This window comes from Hyposmocoma kahamanoa, unplaced genomic scaffold (genome assembly GCF_003589595.1).
Source record: "Hyposmocoma kahamanoa isolate Upper Pololo Valley unplaced genomic scaffold, ASM358959v1 120, whole genome shotgun sequence".
NCBI classification, from domain to species: domain Eukaryota; kingdom Metazoa; phylum Arthropoda; class Insecta; order Lepidoptera; family Cosmopterigidae; genus Hyposmocoma; species Hyposmocoma kahamanoa.
Genome location: NW_020653415.1, coordinates 1,521,945 through 1,542,625, shown reverse-complemented (window position 1 = coordinate 1,542,625; position 20,681 = coordinate 1,521,945). Strand labels below are relative to the sequence as shown.

Here is a 20,681-nt window from a genome sequence, read left to right as displayed (position 1 = left end):
TTTTCAGATAATAATATTATAGTTTCTTACTCGTTCTTCTCAGGCGTATTTGAGGCTATCCGCGTAAAAGTGGTGTAACCTCATGAAATGCATTATACCGATTTCAAATTAGCCAACTTCATTATATAATTGTTGAGTAATCACATAACCAATTTTTTCATGAATCACATGACCAATTTTTTCATGAATCACATAACCAATTTTTTCATGAATCACATGACCAATTTTTTCCATGAAAATGATATTTACTACGACAACAGTAGAGCAAATTTGCGTTATTTTTTATTTTTAAAATTTGAATGAAAATTTATAATGAAACCTTTTGAGAAACAAACGGTAGCCTTTTCCGAATTGGTATTTGAATGAACAGATTTTTTTTTATAGAAATATAATGTAACGTATACACGTAAAGTGGTTAGTTAATAAATAACCTTGAATCATTTAAAAAAAATGACTTTTTGACTCTATATCTGTGTTCGAACATTCAATTAGTAATTGTGTGATCATCAAAATTTTTATTTAAGAATGTTACTAGTTATATAACCAGCTGTTTATGCCACACTATTGTACATAGTAAAGGTAGAAAAATAATGATTATTTGAAATAAAATACGTTTAAAACCCCCTTTTTTTTTCAATTTACATCGCTTACATAACTTATCGTTCAAAGTGCAGATATTTATTTAGGAGTTGATCATTGACTTACAAATAAATGGACGACGGGTCTAATACAAAAACCACGAAAAAAATGTCCCAAGTCAACCTATTCGAAATTTAAATTGTTATGTCATCGCAGTATCGCGCTGTCCGTAGAACAAATGAAGACTAAAGCGGAGTGTCGCGCTCTGTATACGATTTTAGCGCCTTACAAGTGCGGACACTTTTTAGCGCGGACCCGACGTCCATATAATTGTAAGTCAATGGAGTTGATAAATAATTTGTTTTATTTGAATGTGGAATATGTTTGTGTTTGAATGTAGAATGTCCTCACGATATTACTTTAGTTGTATCGCTAGATGGATATCACGTTCAGCCACCCTGAATGACCACCAGACTGACTGACCTTAAAGACAGTCTGACTAGACTGACAGAAATTAGAGCGACTTTCTTTTGGACAAAAGAGATGGGACGACTTCCCGGCTGTCGCCGTTAGTCGCAAGGGTACTTGTGACAAAAACTGAAAACCGAGAAAATAATGTTTTAAGAAATGACATTAAAAAAAGTGTACTTTTCTCTAGCGGTAACTATAACCTTATCCACATATGAAAATATAAAAATTTCACATTTTTTAAATGTCACATACGGCCTTTCAACTTTCAACGGTAGAATGGCGTTGTCTATTTTTCATCATGTATTTAGCATACTCGCGGTGTTATAATTTTCCAACGATATCTATTGTCCTTTGAGTCTTTGTAATTTTTCCCTTTGGTCGACGTAACTATCTATCGAACCGTCTATTATAAAGTGACTAAACACGAATAAAAAAAACTTCAGTGTCGTCAGCACGTTATTTCTTTAAAATCGAAATTTGTCAATTTCTCAAAAATGGTAGCTTTCGAATTTCATGATTTTGTTAGGTCCGATCTTTTAAATAAATACATTATGACAATACAAATAGTATAATTAACCAAGGGATAACAAGTTTTAGCACCTAAGGTTGTTATCCAACGGTATACATACATAGCCCACCACCCCTACTACCAATACGTGCTTTTAGTAGGAGTGCTAGTCCCAACTATCTGTCGAACTCGTTGATTTTTACCACAATTTTTTTATACCTTGAAGAGGAAACTAAAAGATAAACAGCATTTAGCTACGCTACGCCTTAACTGTACTTTTCGTTTTAAAACTTTCGATTTACTTATTTCGTTTTTTGGAGATGATCGATAATGATAAAGATTTTTTTGGTTGCAAGTTGTTGCTATACCAGTCATCATTTATCATTGGTGAATGTTGAAAGTGTTTATCTTATCAGAATTCATCGAACATTTTCTTGTTAGAAACTTTATATTCACGCTAATACGACTACAATTTGAGGCGGAACATCGCAATAATAGTCCCCTCCTGCCCGTAGTACCTCACCCCCGCTCTCGCCCGCACAAACTACGTTGTGGAAACAGGTCTCGCAACTGCTAACTTCGCTAGAGTTGCCGCCGAACAAGTGAAAGTCGACGGAGTTTTCCACGTGGCCGCTGCGCCGGGAAAACTCGCAACTCCGATGAATATTCACAATGAATGAATCGGTCGAAACTCGTGTTGGTAGACTATTTGAGAGGCCTCAACAATGAATGTTGAGGAAATGTATTAGATAAACAAAAGGCAGCGTGGCGCGTCACCGGCCGGGCGGGGAGCGTGCATTCGATCGCTACAATGCCATCGATCGCGCACGCCCCGTGCTACGTAGCCGCCAAATGCGCTCTTATTGGACGGCGTGCGCGGTCACGTGACTGTCTCGTCGCGAGCTGATTGGACGGCAGCGGCGGCGGCCACGTGAGCGGCCGCGGCGCGCGTGGCCAGTCGCGGCGTGACAGCGGGCGCGCTTGTATCGCGCGCGGCTTCGCCGCCGTCCGATATGAGCCTCCTCGATTTGTTGGAGGCGGCGCGCTACATAGAGCAGCAGGAGCGGCGCTTCCAGGCCGGTAAGTGCCAGCATCAGAGATCCAGATTGTGCGGCGCGCATTTGACGCGCACACGTCACGAGAGAAACCGGTCGGGCTGGGCGCGCGATCGCTGCTCGCGCCAGTCGGCGGCGCGCCGGTGCAGTGAGCCGACGCCCGACGCTCTTGACCTTGAACGCCACGCAGCCGCGCCGCCCCCCGCCCGCCACGCGCCGACGCCCCACGTAAACAAAGGAAGCCTGAAATTCGCCGATTATAAACGCCATTGCCCGCACGTAACTCGTTATCCAACTCTTATCAATTTGTTTACAACTGCAGTGTTGCTGGCTCGGTGGCTACACCTACGCGTGGAACCGACCGTATTTGCCTGGCTAGATACGTTGTATACATAGCGACTAGAGAGCTACTAGAACGACTAGTTGACGGATCTCCTCGTGTCACGTAGTCCCCTGGTCGGTGGGGGCTAGAGTTGCGCGGCGAGCGGCGAGCGTTACTCAACATGCATGACGCATGGCGGAGGGGCGCTGGCGGTCAGCTGATCGACGCGTGTACGGCAGGGGGAGCGGCAGGCGGGGGGCGAAGGGGACCTGTGCACGCGCAGCCCCGACCGATGCGTTGTATGCACTCGGTAATTTTAACCGAAGTGCGGATTTCATGTAAAAACGGGCACAAATTGCGTAACTGTTGTAAGATAGTCTATTGTTAAATACGTAGACGATAGGCGTATTGTCCTATTGTTGTGGCGATGTTATTGCTTTGACGTTTCTCTTCGTAGCGCTAAATACTTACGCAGTATGTAATTATCCTTTGCTTTGTCTAGGACCTTGGTAGTTCCAAAACATCTATCCATATTGCACAGTACCTATTAAACCGTAAACCCTTGGAATGGTTGTTTTTGCAAACAGTGATATATTCGTTCCAGTCACGCCAGTCATTAGTGTATCAAAAACCAGAATGAATTTAGGGGAGAGTGGGGTAATCACGCACGGCGAGTAATCACGGACACACAAGTTTAACTATGTTAGAGCAGGATAAAAGATATTTCGAATTTCACAATCGTTAGTCGAGCCCAAAAGTAGTGCGGAACAGTGAGAGTTAGAGTGAGGACGCGCTTGCCGTACAAGGTAAGTTTACTTGAAGATTTTTCTACAATTTCATCTTATTTTTTGTGTACAATTGTTTATGTGTCTAATAACCGACGAAAACAATAGAGACTTCGTATTTTTTTTGCGAAATAACATGTAATTGAACAATGTTATCAAGCACTCACAACGTGCACCACGTGATTCTAACCTCAAATAAAAAATTTGTTTAGAATTTTTTCGGGAGTTGTGTAATGGCGGACGATTTGGGTGGGGTAAACTTGAACGTCCGTAATTACCCCAAACCATAAATTTATTACGCACCAAGTTTGATTTTATATTTTGTTTGATAATGCAATAAAATAAAATGAAAAATACTAATATTAGTGTTAGTCTGTATGATTATTATAATAGATGAATCTAGGCGACTTTTGGAATAGATATTTTTTAGACTGGATAATTAAATTAGCTTTTATATCACAAAAATACACGTGCCCATGTTAATAATTTTAAAATACTAATGATTTTATATTATATTTCAGATGCCGAGAATTTACCAAAGAAAGACAGAGACTAAATATAAATTAGAGGACTTGGAGCGAGCCATTCAGGCTGTCAGAAGCAACACACTTACACTAGGAAAAGCAGCTACTACATATTCGGTCCCAAAGAGTACTATACATGATTATCTCAAGAAAGATGTTATCAAGACTCCAAAATCTGGAAGGAAGACCATATTTACTGAACAACAAGAAAAAGAATTAGAAGAACATATTTTAATTTGCAGTAAACTCTTTTATGGTCTAACCATAGAGATGGTCCGCAAACTAGCTTTTAAATTCGCTGAAATAAATAGTTTAAAGCATAATTTTGACAAAACATCCCAAACGGCGGGAAAAGATTGGTTCTATAGTTTTAAAAAAAGGCATCCTAACATTTCACTTCGCAGACCTGAGGCCACATCGATTAACAGAATTACGGCTTTTAACGAAACAGAAGTAAAAATTTTTTTCAATAACTTCGAAGCATTGCAAAAGAAATACCAGTTTGATGCTAATCGCATATATAATGTTGACGAGACCGGAATTTCTAACGTCCAGAGAAACTCTAAGATATTAGCTCCAAAAGGCCAGAAACAAGTTGGCATGGCTACAAGTGGTGAAAGAGGAACTACAACTACAGTTGTTTGCGCATTCAGTGCTTCAGGAAAATACGTTCCTCCATTTTTTATTTTCAAACGGAAGAGAATGAATGCTCAGCTCTTGCGTGGAGCCAATACTGATATGATAGCAGCAGTTAGCGATTCTGGTTGGATCAACGAGAACTTGTTTGTAGAATGGTTACATCATTTTATCTCCTATGCAAAGCCAACTGTTGAAGAGCCGATTTTACTTGTTTTAGACAACCACGAAAGTCATATTAGCCTTTCGTGCTATTTACTTTGTCGCCAGAATGGAATAGTGCTTTTATCTCTTCCACCGCATACGTCACATCGAATGCAACCTCTGGACTTAACCTATTTTGGACCCCTCAAAACTGCATATAACAAAGAATGTGACTTATACATGGCTTCCAATGTAGGCCGAAGAATTACACAGTATGAAGTCGTCGAACTTTTTACCAAAGCTTTCAATCGAATCAGCAATATTGAGAAAGCAGCTAATGGTTTCCGAGCAGCTGGTATTTGGCCATTGGACACAACAAAATTTGATGAGCATTTCTTAGAAGCCTCATTGCCTCATACTCAAATAACACCGCCAACAAATGTTCGAAGACCGGGACCTTTGCATATTTTGCAGAAATCAAACATACAAAGAGAAGTGACACCTGAGGCTCAAACAGCATCGGTATCAAACGTGCAAGAAGCAGCGAATCCCGAGGCTCAGGTGACACCGACATCAAAAGTGCAAAAAGCAGTGACACCCGAGGTCCAGATAGTAAAGCCAGTGGCTCAGTTGGACAAATCAATTCCACTTCATGAAATTGTCAATGTTCCCCAACTATCACAACCGAAAAGAAAACAAACTTCACGAAAGAGACATTCGACTATAATAACAGGCACACCCATGAAAGATGCATTAAAAGAAAAGGAAGAAAAACGAAAGAAAAAAGAGCAAACTAAAAAAGATGAAACGACTATATTAAGTAAAAATAAAAATAAGAAAGGCATGAAAAATCTGAAATCATTTGAAAATGATATGCATAAGGAAAAGAAAGTAAAAAAAAGTGATTCGAAAGATGATGAAGAATATTATTGTTTGATTTGTAATGAAAAATATGTAGAACCAATCACCGAAGATTGGATTTTATGTTATAAATGTAAACTATGGGCCCATGAGAAGTGCACGAGTGACGAAAACACTTCGAAGGGTTTCTTATGTGATTTTTGCGCAAAATAAGGTATGATCGCAGTTACCCCACGTGACAACCGTAATTACCCCACATACTGTGGGATAATCCCGGACACTAAGGGTTTTGTTTTTTTATGAAAAGTTGATTTTATTCTAAGATTTGTCTATGTTGATTATGAGAATAAAAGATTGATTAGTTAAAGTACAGACTGAACAATAAATAGCCTTTGTAATTTAATTCAGTTTTGTTTTATTCCACTTCTCCCTTAAGTATTCGCAATTACCCTACTCTCCCCTACGTGATATTGGTAATAAAATGTTTATTTCAGAAATAATTGCAATTTCAATTTCAAAAACCTTTGGATCGATTTGTCCCTAACCTATCCTAAACGATTGAAACTCAACAAGGAGGGTTCTGAGAGCCGAACAAAAGAATAAAAAAATGGCTGCCCAAAAACGGATAGACACATTTTTTTTAGAAAGGCCCTGACGTATTCGTCACTTGGGATAGTAGAGCTAATTTTTATGACTCAATGGGATTTAGAATGAGTATTTTATATACGACGAATTTATGAATAAGTGACGTAGGGAAAGAAGGGATTCTTTACAATACACTGCATCGGAAGGAACTGAATAATAAAGCAAAACATTACAAAGGTATAAAAAAACACTACGCATACAAATACATAACGAAGTGTGCAGAAATATGTGGAACAATTTCCGTATGAAGCTAATAAAATAATCTGAAAGTTAAATAAGTGAAAGAACTTACTACTATTTAAATCAGAGTAACAAGATGATTTCGAAAATAAATTATAATTGTCTCCTTAAAAAAATGAAAGCCCTGTCGGGATTTGACAAATAAAATAATTGTTTTGAAAATGAAATGACTGAATGACTGCGCTGGAACATTTCTTTTCTCGAATCTTTTCTCTCCAATAGTAATCCTCAATAGAAAACACGTCAACAACTCTGAGAGTCGACAAGGCCGTCCTCTTATCGCGTTTGCCCTAACTTATCAGTCGAAGCGACACTACATTCTACTTTCCGTGCATTGTTCTCAGTTAGGTTTTGAGTACTTCAACGTTTATATGAGATTCGTCTGACATTTATAAAGGTAGTCAAGTTTGGCTTGAACAAAAGCCGGTACCTAGACGTAGCTACCAATTTAATGATGACAGTAAACCAGAAACCAAATACACGGCCAAGAATATTAAATAATAATAGTGACTTAAAAGATTTCTACTTCACATTGAAATACACGAAGTACAAGAGTATCAAAGTTGGCCTTGATCAAGGACTGACTACGTGACCCCTTTCTAGTCAATTCTTAATCTTAGACGCTTCCATAACTGGTCCAACGCGTATTTGAGATTATGCCTATAAGGAAATTCTTCGGGAACAATGAAACATTACTAGGAATAGTCTTATAGCCAGCACAATAACATTACTCTGTTGGCATAAGCCGAGAATGACACAGGAAATATGACCTACATGGAGCAAACCTGTGATATTATTTAGAAACGACAGCACCGACTTCAATAAACAAACTTTAGATAGTGTCTGTCTAAGCTGAAGAACAAAAAAGTATATGATTTTATTATGTGCTACTAAATCATTGTTAGACTGTGCTAAAAAGTTATGTCGTCGCTTTTTTTGAGAGCTCTAATTATGACTATGCTACATTTATAGGGAAATAATCTAATGTCATCTTAATTTTTTGACCTCTCCAACATAAATCATCAGACGTGATGTCGTGACACTAAACTCTGGAATAAGCTGCCTTATTCTTCAAGGATTCGATTTATCAGAAATAGTATTAGCATGATTGGATATAACGGGAAGGATTCCAATGTCCCTGAGGCATGAGCATAAGGGATTGGCCCCTTCATCTATGCATGCCTCTTCTTCAGTGTGTGAAGCTTTCGCTCAAAAGCATATCGTCAATGGAAGGGTAAAAGGTCTAAAGAACCACTGCGGGAAAATGTGTGATATACTCGTATATCATACCATTGTATTTTTCTTTTCAACATCAATTTGTTCAGGTTTCGCAGCGATCTGAGCATTATTTTGGCGCTTCAGTAATCCAATATGTCGGAACTTTCTAATGGAGGTCCGATCTGCCTAAGAGTTGATTTGAGACCTTAAAACATGCTCGTATCAGGTACCCTTTACGATGTTTCAGACTTTTTATTTTGCCACTGACGACATGAAGAACCCACAATATTTCCAAGTTCCACATAAATCTTTCTGTTTTATTCTTACTCCTTTGGAATACAAATTGACTTGCATTGGGTTGCAGATTGAAATGCTGATATCAGCTGAAGACACATAGCCAAGATGCGACCTTATCTCGTATTGTAGGTATGTTGTATTGAATAGACAGTCTCAAAGGCGGGTAGAAGTTGGTAGATAGATATAACTGTATACAGAATTTATTCCTTTGAGAAATGGTCGTTTCCAGACGTGGAACGTGTTTTGCAGAAGCTCGAGTATATGGACTCCTTTTCTTTTAAGACATTAGTCGCTTAAAAGACTTTTTCTAATTTGAACTATGTAAAAATTTCGCCTAACTGCACAAACATTCACTTCAATTCTTCATTTAGATACCATGCATAGATAACATGATGTCTCAAGTTTTATTTAGACAATGTAATAATCAATGACACATTGACTTTAAAGCTCTTTATTGCAATTCGCTGTTGGTCTCAGATTGTGAATTTTGTTAGCGTTATTGGTACATACCTAGTGTATGAAAGATTCTTCTACTTTAATAGTGTTAGATACAACTACTAAAGCTTAGAAAGTAATGTTATCATATCAACATGATTTCATGCATCCGAAGTATTACCTATCCTGTCTATGTCATTGAGTATTACAAGTTTGTAAAATATCACATTATCTGCGAGCACTGTAGGCAACAAAATTACGTCTAATATTGGTGATATCATACGTTTCAAAGCCTATTTGAGTATGGTTACAAAGAGAAGCAACACCGCCTACGCTAAATTATCGCGTCTTCATATCCAGTCTCAAATTACGCACTTTCACGTTTGTTTACCATTCTAATCACGTAGAAACGTCTGTGTGTCAGACTCAACCTGTGCTTGTAGCCTTAATTGCCTATCACACTATATTCCTTTGCTTTCTCGTAGTAAAGGGATATTGTCGATTTCTGCCTATTGGGTGGCTTTCTTTTAAATATTAAAATTTCAATACTAGGCAACATTACATACGTTGCATTGGCCTGATTTCAAAGTAACTAACTAAAGCAATCGCGTTATGGAAATCGGCAACAATGACGCTACCACAAACACCCTGACACGCGACAATATACAAAAATTAGATTTTCTACATTGACTTGGCCAAGGATCGAGTCCGGGACCTCAGAAATGGCGACAACGTGAAAACCGGCGTGCAAGCCACTCGACCACAGAGGTCTTCAAATTCTGTAGTTTTAGATATCCTTTTGTAAATTGATAAAAATCACGCAAACGAGCTCCTGGCAGTTTTGTCGCTATTATCACGAACTTCTCCAGGTAGGGTCGCATATACTGGGGACTGAATTTGAATCAATAAACACGTCAGGGAAAAGGTACTGATAAAGTAAGGTATTGACGTCGTCAATTTTGGCATATTTACCTGGCATACATTTACGAATGTACGTCTATTCAGCAGTTCCCATAAAGCGGACTAGATGGCGCCTGGCGGTTAAAAACTTAAAAATTGGCAAAAGACAGGAATCATAATTTTATATTGGGTTATAATTTATTGTAATGTACGACTGGTATCCTACGTAACCTTATTTTAACAAATTAAATTAACGTTTCATACGAAACTCGTTTTTAAATTAAAATCTTCACTTATGTCTTTAGGCTATTTGAGCTGATCCCTCGCTTGAAATGGTAAAGTTAATTAACTCTGTGCTATGGTTGGCTCTTTAGTTTTTTTAGAAACGTATTCATACTAACATTTGATGAAATTTATTGCTTTTCGTCGCACTGTATTATTATTTTCACCAATAATGATATTCACTTGACCTTTTAATGTGAATTATACAACATTAGGTAATTGACATAAATTGTACCTCGGTATATGGTTTGGGTCCAAACTGAAGGTCTCCAACAATATACTTAACTAAAAAATAAGAAAATCTAACCATTGTTGTGTTTTCATATCAAATTGGTAAAAAAGATCTTTAAATTTTTCGTAATCCTGTAGTGATATCGATGACTTCAATGTATGAGTTACGTTACCTTTGTAATGTTAGCGATACCTTGTCATAATGGTGATGAACCTAAACCTGCACCTTGGAGGAGACTCATGCCCAGAAGTGTGACATACAATGGTTTTTTTTTTAATTTTTAAAGAGGGTTTTATCGATATAGTATGCCACCCTCATAGGGGCGATACTGACGTATTACAATCTAGGTATCGCCAATTTCCCGACGTTATACAACATTCTGGCCTCCTTAGACAAGGGGCTGGCCAAGATGCTATTGCATGCGCCTATTGCACACAACGTTAAGTCCGGAATCTGTTGTCTTAACATCTCACTCCTTACACACTCCATTATCACATGATAGACATCTTTTGTTGTCGCCATGTTGTCGTATATATGTATCTCACAGTTTAGTGAAGTATTTTAACTAGATTTTTTCACTGTAAATATGTCGATACAAATGTGACAAAATCTTTTTGTTCTTGTCGATATTTGCTGTCAGTTGGCCATATTTATTTAATTTTGTTTTTTTTTTAAACAGACCACGCCTTAATCAAACTGTCTAAATTTAAAATCATGTGATAACACCGAGGCCGAACGCGAACGGGCATCGGGCCTGCAGAACGGTGAAAGGATGTGACCTCGCATCATACCAGTCTATTGAACCGTACTTGTTTTTGTTACAACGACGGTAGGTGCTCATAAAACTTCATACTAGCATATGCGCACAATAACACGAAGATAATACAACAGTATTCGTATTAAGAGATTTTATATACTCCCGGACACATAATTCGGGTCACCTCGCATGGCACACTATTTTTGTATTCTAGCCCTTTATGAGTTTATATTACCATCGAAGAAAAAGTTTTCCCCCGGTTTGCAAATCCAAATTCCCAACAAGGTCTTATGGAAAAGACGTTTAGTATACTAGTTTCAAAATTGCATAATAGTTTTTGATCAATCAAACATTGTTTAAGCTTAGGGCACTTAATACTGAAAATGCGTGGTGGCTCGAATTATGTGTCCGGAAGTGTATTTGTTTTTAAAAACTATGAAGGTCGTCAATCTTTGCAAAAAAACTTTTACTGAAATCACGAACATTGATGACGCCGCCGTCTCTATAGGTAATTTCATCACGCACTTGTTAAAAAGACTTTCAAATATGAATTAAATGATTTTAGTACAACGACGGTCAAGGAAATGTCACTCGTGCAGGAAAACCACAGTTTTTGTGACTAATTTGTTTTCTCATTAAATTATTATTAAGGAGACGTAGGTACTGACAATGTAATAGCGAACACATGTTAGCCTTGTACTTCCACGGCCAGTCGAAAACACGGACGACTTCGTGAAAAACGTTAAAAACACGGACGACCTCGTGAAAAACTTGTTATAAATATTTACGATAGGATATTATAACACGTGATATAACTGTGCGAAACAACAATACTGCCCTCCTTGTCATAAGTAACGCATTTGCCTTTTGGTGACTCGTGATATTAGCACCTAAACCTTTTTTTCTTTGAAAAAGTGTCACTTTGGCTGATTTTGCTTAACAATAAAACTGAAACTAAATAGGGTTAAAAAGTGGCTCATAGGGGGTCGTGGATTTCGTTTCACTAACTCCAGACTAAATCCAGATATGTTCATAACTAGCTCAATTTTTAACAGACTTCAAAAAAAGGAGGAGGTTCTTAATTCGGCTGTTTGTTTTTTTGTATGTATGTTACGCGATAATTTTGATGATTCTTTTTTTGGTGGAAAGAGGGTACCTCAAAAGTGGTCCCATTTAAATTTGAAGAAAATATTCCACCTCTAAGGGTGGCAAATTAGGGATGAATAAGTTTTGAGGTCGGTTTTTTAGTACCCTGTACTGAGATTATTTTTATATTAGAACAACATCACATATAATATAGCTCCGATTCCAAAGTAAGAAACTAAAACACATGTATTATCGAAAGTAGAAACAACAACGTTACCATAAACTCCCAGACCTGAGACAATATAGAAAAGTTAGTTTTTTCAACATTGGCCCGGGATCGAACCCGGGACCTCAGTGATAGCGACACCATGAAAACTGGTGTGCAAGCCACTCGACCACTAGTGAGGCACCCCTCACTAGTGGTCCCAATTAAATTTGAAGAACAGAAAGAAGTAGAACATTCTACCTCGGGTGGCAAACTAGGGGAGGAATGACTTTTGAGGTCGGTTTTTTAGTACTATGTACTGAGACTATTTATTTAAACTGCCACGCACCGAATGGTTACCACCCTAGTCTGCCATGCAGAAGTCCCGGGTTCGATTCCCGGGCCCGGGACAAATATTTGTACAGCCTATATTTATTTCTCTCGTGAGTTTGGGTGTAATTTGTGGTTGTTTATGTGTGTTATGTGCTTTACCGTTTACCCAGTGCAAGGCTATGTGTGCGTTATTTATTTATTTATTAAAAATAACGATTGCATTAGTTATGATAAGGTGGTATGAATAATTTAAGACTTTTTTAAGTCTTCACTGTTAGCAGTTGTTTTAAAGGTAGGTAGATGTTATGAATTGCAAAAGTTCTCTAATAGTTTTCATAATCATAATCGATTCTGACATTTTTGTCGTAACTAAATACTGTTAAGCCTTCGCCCAACTAGCATCATTATTGAAAATAAAAATAAAATGATTTTATTTCAGATGAGTTCCATAATTTGTTAGTAATAATAATAATAAAAAAGTGGTTATAAACTAGTGTTAGTAGATTTTTTTTTGTATATACCTAACTTTGTAATTATTAAAATGTCGGTGAATCGGAATAATTACGTAATATGATTGTGTCAAATTTATTTTTTAATTTAATTTATTTTTATTTGATTTTAAATAGAATAATTGTCAATCCAGAGATCGTATTGACAGCTGTCATTTTTGTTGATACCCAAAACCTCAACTCACACTGGCGCAGAGGCGTAGCGTCGCGTCGCGTCCTGTTTTTCAACTACAACTAATAATTGGAAAATAGAGATAAATATGCTATAAGCGAAAAACATTACGCGATTCCGCGTCAGTGTGAACTGAGCCTTTGGGTATCGACAACAACAACATTTTATAATTAGTTATGAATTATAATTAATTGATAGAACGCATTGACTTACAAATTAAAAAGTCAATGATAGAACGTGATTGACACAAGCTACAGCGCATGATACATCGTGTCAAATCGAAAATGCTTCGCTTTCAAAAATGCTTATAAGATAATAAATTGCCATATTTGTTTGATTGACGGGCCGAACATGTCGTGCGCCTGCTGGCAAGCTACACGCCTGTCAAAACAGTTGCAGTGCCATTCTCAACTTTAAATCGCAAAGATATGCAGGGCACTGCCACTGCGCCCATCACCCTGAGATACAAGTTGACAAGTGCCATGTGCCTGTAATTTCACCAGCACCCTTGCCCTTCATAACTGGAACGCAGTGATGCTCACGTTACTGCTTGGCGGCTAAGCTCTACTGCTCTACGACTTAACAAGTCGCGTTTATTCCCATTTTGAAATATTGTTAGTATAATGCAACGTTTAACAGATAATAAATGTTTTTAAATCATTGCCAATTAGTCGGTGAAAAACATTAATCGCTGGTAAATAAAATCCGCAATACGGTATTAATTATTTTACACTACACGACTGACGTATAAATCTGATAATCCAGCTTTATTCAGACATTTGAGAGCCAATCAGCAATGCCACAAATTGAACAGTGCCGGTCACGCACAAATTATACCTTTATTTTTCTTTTCATTTATTTTATGAACTTATGTGTGTTCGTTTAAAAAATTATATAGGTACATTGTTCGATTAAAAGGTCACGTTCAATGTTATGTAAATAACTAATTTGCGTAAATATTGTAAGTTACGGCAATTTACATTATAGCGAACGAGACGCACTTTCGTAGGTTTATTTATATGTAGAAGTTTTAAAAAACTTGGTGACGACCGTATACTCGTATAGTTAGGCTATTTTTTATCCGACTTCAAAAAAGGAGGAGGTTTTCAATTCGACTTGTGGTACCCTGTACTAAGATTATTTTTATATTAGAACAACATCACATACCTATATAGGTCTGATTCCAAAGTAAGAAACTAAAACACATGTGTTATCGAAATTGGAAACAACGACATTACCATAAACTCCCACACCCGAGACAATATAGAAAAGTTAGTTTTTTCAACATTGACCCGGGATCGAACCCGGGACTTCAGTGATAGTGACACCATGAAAACTGGTGTGCAAGCCACTCGACCACGCAGTCAGAAGTGTTAGAAGGAAGTAAAGACATAGTCCCGCTCGTTTCTTATCCCAGACTTCCTCGCACAATAAGAAAGCTTGCGCTATACACACACGCAGACCCAATTAACATTGGGAATTACACACACATCATTAAATTGCTTTGCAGATGTGTGCAGGTTTCTTCACGATGATTTCCTTCTTCGAAGAACTCATGGTAATGTCAAATGAAATTCCGTAAAACAGGTGTACTGAGTCCGTATTCGAACCCACGAACTTCTACTTGAGAGTCGGCAGGTCAAGCCATTACGTCGACCATATTTAGGAAACTTCTACTTATTTAAATACCCATTCTCTTCAAATGACTAACTGTTGTTTTCCAAAATCCCATTCAAAGCAGAACTTTACAATTTCTTTTTTTATTGTAATTTTTTTCTGAAACGAATGATGCATTTGTCATTGTACTTATTAAGTAATAGCGCATAAATCTGATCAAGACGACGGCTTTAGCCACCTACGACGTACTATAAACACGTTAAAAATTGCAGTAGGTACGTTAGGTTTATGAACTAGTATCAGTTATTTTTGTTTTGGATTATAAATGAAAAAAAAACCTATGTGTAAGATTTTTTTCCCGATTTTCAGTTAAATCTTGAACTGTAGATCTTGTCAAAGTCGTATTAATTTGCGAATATTCACTTTTGAAAGCTGAGTGATGACGTAAATTTACCTTGTTACGACCAAACGTCACATACGATAGCTAATGAGATGACGATATGGGAATAAGTATTTATTGGAAGTTGCTTTTCTTAATTATTAAAAGGAACTGTATTTACGGCTATAAAACCTATACCACCTTTTTAATGTCAAAACAAAATTTTGTGTTATAACATAGTTATAACAAAAGTTTAGTTGAAATTAAAATTCCCAACGTAATGCGCTACGTAAAAATCTGTCATTCAGAAATATTTGAATGTTGTAACGGTGTTTTCGACAACCGTTGTCATCTAATACATAAACGATACACCTACATAATTTGATAAAATATGTTAATGTATAAGATCCGTTTCACACGGTCGCTTTCAACACTGGGGTAAATGCTGGCGTGACAGCGGAAGCAACATTACTCTTATTTAAGCAAAGGGATCCCAATGTCTGTGCAGCGTGCGATCTCGGTAATTACGGAACGTCGTCATTTAAAGAAGAGTATCTTCAAATTATTAATAAAACAAGTAAGGTGACCGTGAAGTGAAGGTGAAGGTGTACGTACGCACACATTCGCTTAATAATGAAACGTGGGTAAAACTACCAACGTTGCAACGCGAATGCATCGCGAGCACCTGGTGAACATAACACTAAATAACACATGCCAAATCATAGGGGGCTGTCTGAAAGCAACCCCTGGTATGTTGTATCTCCCGTTGTGTTGCCCCTCCGGACGTCCGCAGAGACGTGCCTAGTTCTCTGGAACGTTTAAAAAAGAGAGTGACTCACGGCACCCCTTATAAAGAGTAGCTTCATTAAAGAAGTATTCCTTCTAGACGGGGAAACTAAACAAGCCCGAGTACGTCTCTAGAAGAAAAGATACCCCACAGCGTCACTCATTCCACTGTCGGAGCACCTCTCTCCTGGGCATGACCTACCTTGGCAGACTTAGAAGTTTCCAAATAGGCTGCGGACCCAAGTCGGCCGAAGCATGCACAGGTCAGGTTTTAGCTCGGAGAGCGCATGTATGTGTGGCATCTCCCCCAGACAATGGCTCGTCTTTTGTCGTGTCTTGCGGGTCCCTACACCTGCACACGCGAGGCCCTGCACAACGCCACTGATAATGCTGTGTCAGTCGCTAAGTATTGGTCCTCACAAATACAAACGCTAAGAGTCGACACGCTAAGAAGAAGAAGATCGCAAGATAATGCGAATGTGTGCGACGCTACGTTTATATGGAGTTGCCTGTATTATTATACTAGTTGCGGACACCAGCCCTTTACATCAAGTACCAAGAATTCCGTAGTTCTGGTAGGTACTCATAATACCAGGCATTCCCCATTTACGAGAACAGGTAATTGGTGTGGGTTGTCTGGCACATTATTATTATTATGTTTTTCTTTTGTCAGTCTCTTGGCTGATTTTAACTACATTTACGGAAATCAAGTATTAGGTTATAGTTGAGTAGCAGTAGAGCTCCTTGTGAAAGAATTCGTTCAGGGAAGTATTGCCACTTTACCTACTTCTGCCGCCGAGCAGTAATGTCAGCATTACTGCTTGGCGGCACCTTGGTTGGTTCTTGTTCCAACTTGATAAACTTTATCAAAACACAATTTGATGTTTATTAATTTATCTTGAAACACGTTGTGAAAGAGTTCGTCCAGGCAAGTACTGCCTTACCTATTTCTGCCGCCAAGCAGTAATGTGAAAATCGTTGCGGTTTCGAAGTGCAAGGGTGCTGGTGAAATTGCAGGCATATGGGACTTGTCAACTTATGTCTCAGGGTATCGGACGCAGTGGCAGTGCCTGTCAGATATTTGTGGTTTAAAGCCCCGAGTGACACTACAACTGTTATAGACAGGCGTGTCGCTTGCCACTAGGCACACGACTTGTTCGTCCCGTCACTTATTATTATAAAAAAAAACACTAATCGACGCATAATCGGTTTCAGTTGATCGGAAAAACCTTATGTCCATGCAGTAAGAGCGTAAAAGACATGTTTCGATTGTGATGTTATTCCATATCAATTACTCGTAGTGCGGCGACTTTTTCATTCGGCGCAGTAACCGTCCATGTGAAAAGGTACTTAACATTTTTTAAATTGTAAATATTGTCTTTAAAGATTTAGATTATTGAGTTCAGCGACTGAGATAAAAAAAAATATGATGACGATATTTTAGGTTTTTTTCTATATTGCCTGTAATTATTTGAAATTGTAAATGATCAGTGATCTTGAAAATTGGTGAATTTGGAAATTTCGAGCCAAGCAAATGGCATACGAACTATAATTACATTTCTGCCATCTTGTGATAAAGTATTGTAGCTACCTAAAAATACACGATTTTTGACGAAACATTTTGTAATATTTCCCAGTCGTTTTGAAATTGAAAAAAAAAAGCATGCCGATTATCGCTACTTAAACTTTATATGTAAACTTATAAGGCACACTTTCAATTGATCCTTACATTGTTCTGCGACCGACATATACGTCAAGACAACAACATCCGATAAATTGTAATATAGAATGTATTTGCGCAATATTAACCTTAAATCTTAAACCAGTAAAGTAAACTTTTAATTACAATTAATGAGTGGAAAAATTCAAATGTCAAATAATACATTACATTAACCCGTTATGCGCCTTAAAGACACACTGTATCCCTAACGACCTTGCTAAGACTTTATCTACCATTTTGAAAAACATTTCTAATTTATAATTAAAACTAAATTTAAACAAAATACCTAAATGTGGACACCGCCTCTAGGACGTATGACGATAAAATATGGTGACAATACCTACAATGATCAACTAAGGGCGTGTTCCCATTATGTCGTGACGACAGATAGTCATGCAGTTTAAAGTGTCGTGCCTTGTATATTTAAATGACTCACATTCACACATAGTACAACACGATTAACTGTCATTACGACTTTTTTGACGTCACTACGACATAAAACACCGCGAGAAAAATGTGACGATAGATAATCGCAGCTACTATTGTCGTGACGTTTTATGTATCGTTGTCTCATATCTGCAAACAACAAGGCGGCTGCCGTGAAACGATAAATTGTCGTCACGATCCACTGGGAACAGCTAGGCATGACTGTCGTTCAACGATAAAAAAAAGTCCACGACACCATGACAGATAGTCGTGATATGGGAACAGTCTAGACGCGACAGTTATCTAACGATAAATAAAACATTATGACATAATGGGAACGCGCCCTAACGTAATAGAATAAATGAAGATGAAATTCAATCACATGAAAAAAAGATTGAGAAATGGGATTGACTTGACATTCTTTTTGTATCGTGTTGTCGAGATTCTGGTCTGGTTGCAACAGAGAACAATCTTGGTTTCTTCACAGCCATCTCGCACTAACTGCAGTGCATAAAGTGAATCGCAAATTATCGGACGCCCATCGGCATAAATCAGCTTTCGAGACGGGTCATATCTGTGCATCCGGTGGACTGCCCCCTTTTGTTGCCACAGTATTGTATTATACAGCAAGTCAATTCAAATACATTTTAAAAAAAAAAATATAACTCAGGCGTGTTTTTAAAGATATTCTGTCGATAACTAACACCTTTTGATACCAAATATATTATTGTACAAGTCGATTCCCATATCTGACATGCCATAATCACGTGAATCAAATGCAAAAAGTAATAAGTTTTCTTATGCATTGCAACAAACTTATAATATAAGGTAAGACGATTACTGCAATTGGTTTAAGTTGAGTGGTAGTCTAATAGTTCGATCTACCGTCTTTCAAGTAGAGACCTTGGGTCCGAATCCTGATTCGCACCATTGAGTTTCTCGGAATTTAATTTGAAATTTACCATGTGTTTTTTGGAGAAGAAAAACATTGTGATGAAACGAGCACGTCGAAGAAAGTTAACAACCCTGCATTTGAAGTCTCCAACCCGCATTGGGCCATTGGCGGACTATGGCCTAAAACCACTTTCACTTTCATGAAGATGGAGGTCAAGTGTTAATTTACTTAATCTTTTATTGAAAATACTTTTTCTCAATTACAAATGAAACTAGTTTTTCTTCATTTATTTTTTTTCAGCCGTGATCATGGAAGCTGTATAGTGCCCGAAACGTTGATTTGTTTTTAAAAACAAATATAAATTTAAAAACAAATATAAAATAAAATGAATTTAATTGCTATTTTATGTCTATTTCTTATTTATTTCAATATAAAGTTCATTGACTTACAAATAAAGTTTATTATTTTGTATTCTCATTTGTTTTTTGTTCAGCTAAATATTGCGAGTACGTTACCTGCTCTATAATTATCAGAGAGCTCGGAATAGCGTATATTTACAACTTCCAGAATACACATAGAGTGGATAAAACCTCTCTTGAAATATCATAATAATTTAAACATCATAATATACAAAACTATTCTTCTGAAATAACTGTCGTAATTGATAGTTAAACATAAAAACAAAAATTGCACAACCACTACTAAACACACCAACTACCACCACACCACACACAAGTACCAGAGCAACGGGATTCACTCTGGGACACATTCCAGAACACCAAAACCAGAGCCAATTTTGAAAAGTTCATTTCACAGTTTAGTACTACAGGGAATCGAACCCGGGACCTTCTCATATAGCGTCCACGGTGTACGGTTGGACCACTGAGGACGAATTATCCACCCTATGTCTATTAAATAAAAGTACCACCAGCATACCACCAGGCGCACGACTTGTTCGTCAAAATACGTAGTAAGTAGTGACTATGGCTGCATGCGGGGCAGGGACGAGGGCGACAGAAGGGCGACATATTTTACATAACTAGCGGGATCGTTGGGTTAGTTTAGTTAGCTTACTTCGGGTGTAAATCGAAGTATGAAAAGATTCCCCGGCTACGTGAGCTAAGTAAGCTTAGCTATTTTCGCAGTATGGCCTGCGCTTAATGCTCGTATGCAGCTCGCGAGCCTTTCGCAAACAGGCGCATTTGATTTGTATTTGCCAGATCTGTACGCACCCTTAGGGTACCGATTGTAACATATACCCTATTACCGACTCTGAAAGTTAGTGGCTTTTATCATGCCATAAAGTGCCGTATCACGTGTGGTGTTTCCACACCTGTAGCACTAATGATTATAATCGATTGTTGGCGTATCAGTGAAATCATTTCTCCACAAAGGGTGTTTATTGAAACGTTTCTAAACCAACATTCAGTTCTGCGTTTTTCGGTTTAAAAACTCTATCAGCTGTTTTGTAGTTGCGACTCAGGTCGTATGACGTAATACTCACTATTAAAGCTAGGTATATTACCGCGAGCCTAGATTTTAGGAGGTGTTTCATTAAATAAGAACAGGCGGAGAGTTGACAAGCACCCGATGACGACTGACGGGGCAGCGGGCGGCGTGTCATTAAACCGCTGGGCAATTTTCAAGTTTCGGGGAAAATGC

General features: G+C 37.9%; 1 protein-coding gene across 1 annotated transcript in view; it reads left to right on the top strand.

Annotated features, from left to right (window-relative positions):
• The first annotated feature begins 2,540 nt into the window (after positions 1-2,540).
• Positions 2,541-20,681, top strand: part of LOC113240161 (max-binding protein MNT-like) — a 57,275-nt gene continuing 39,134 nt past the window's right edge. The window contains exon 1 of the mRNA XM_026477396.1: positions 2,541-2,638. Coding sequence (XP_026333181.1) covers positions 2,572-2,638 — 67 coding nt within the window. The 5' untranslated portion in view covers positions 2,541-2,571. The remainder of the gene's footprint in view (positions 2,639-20,681) is intronic.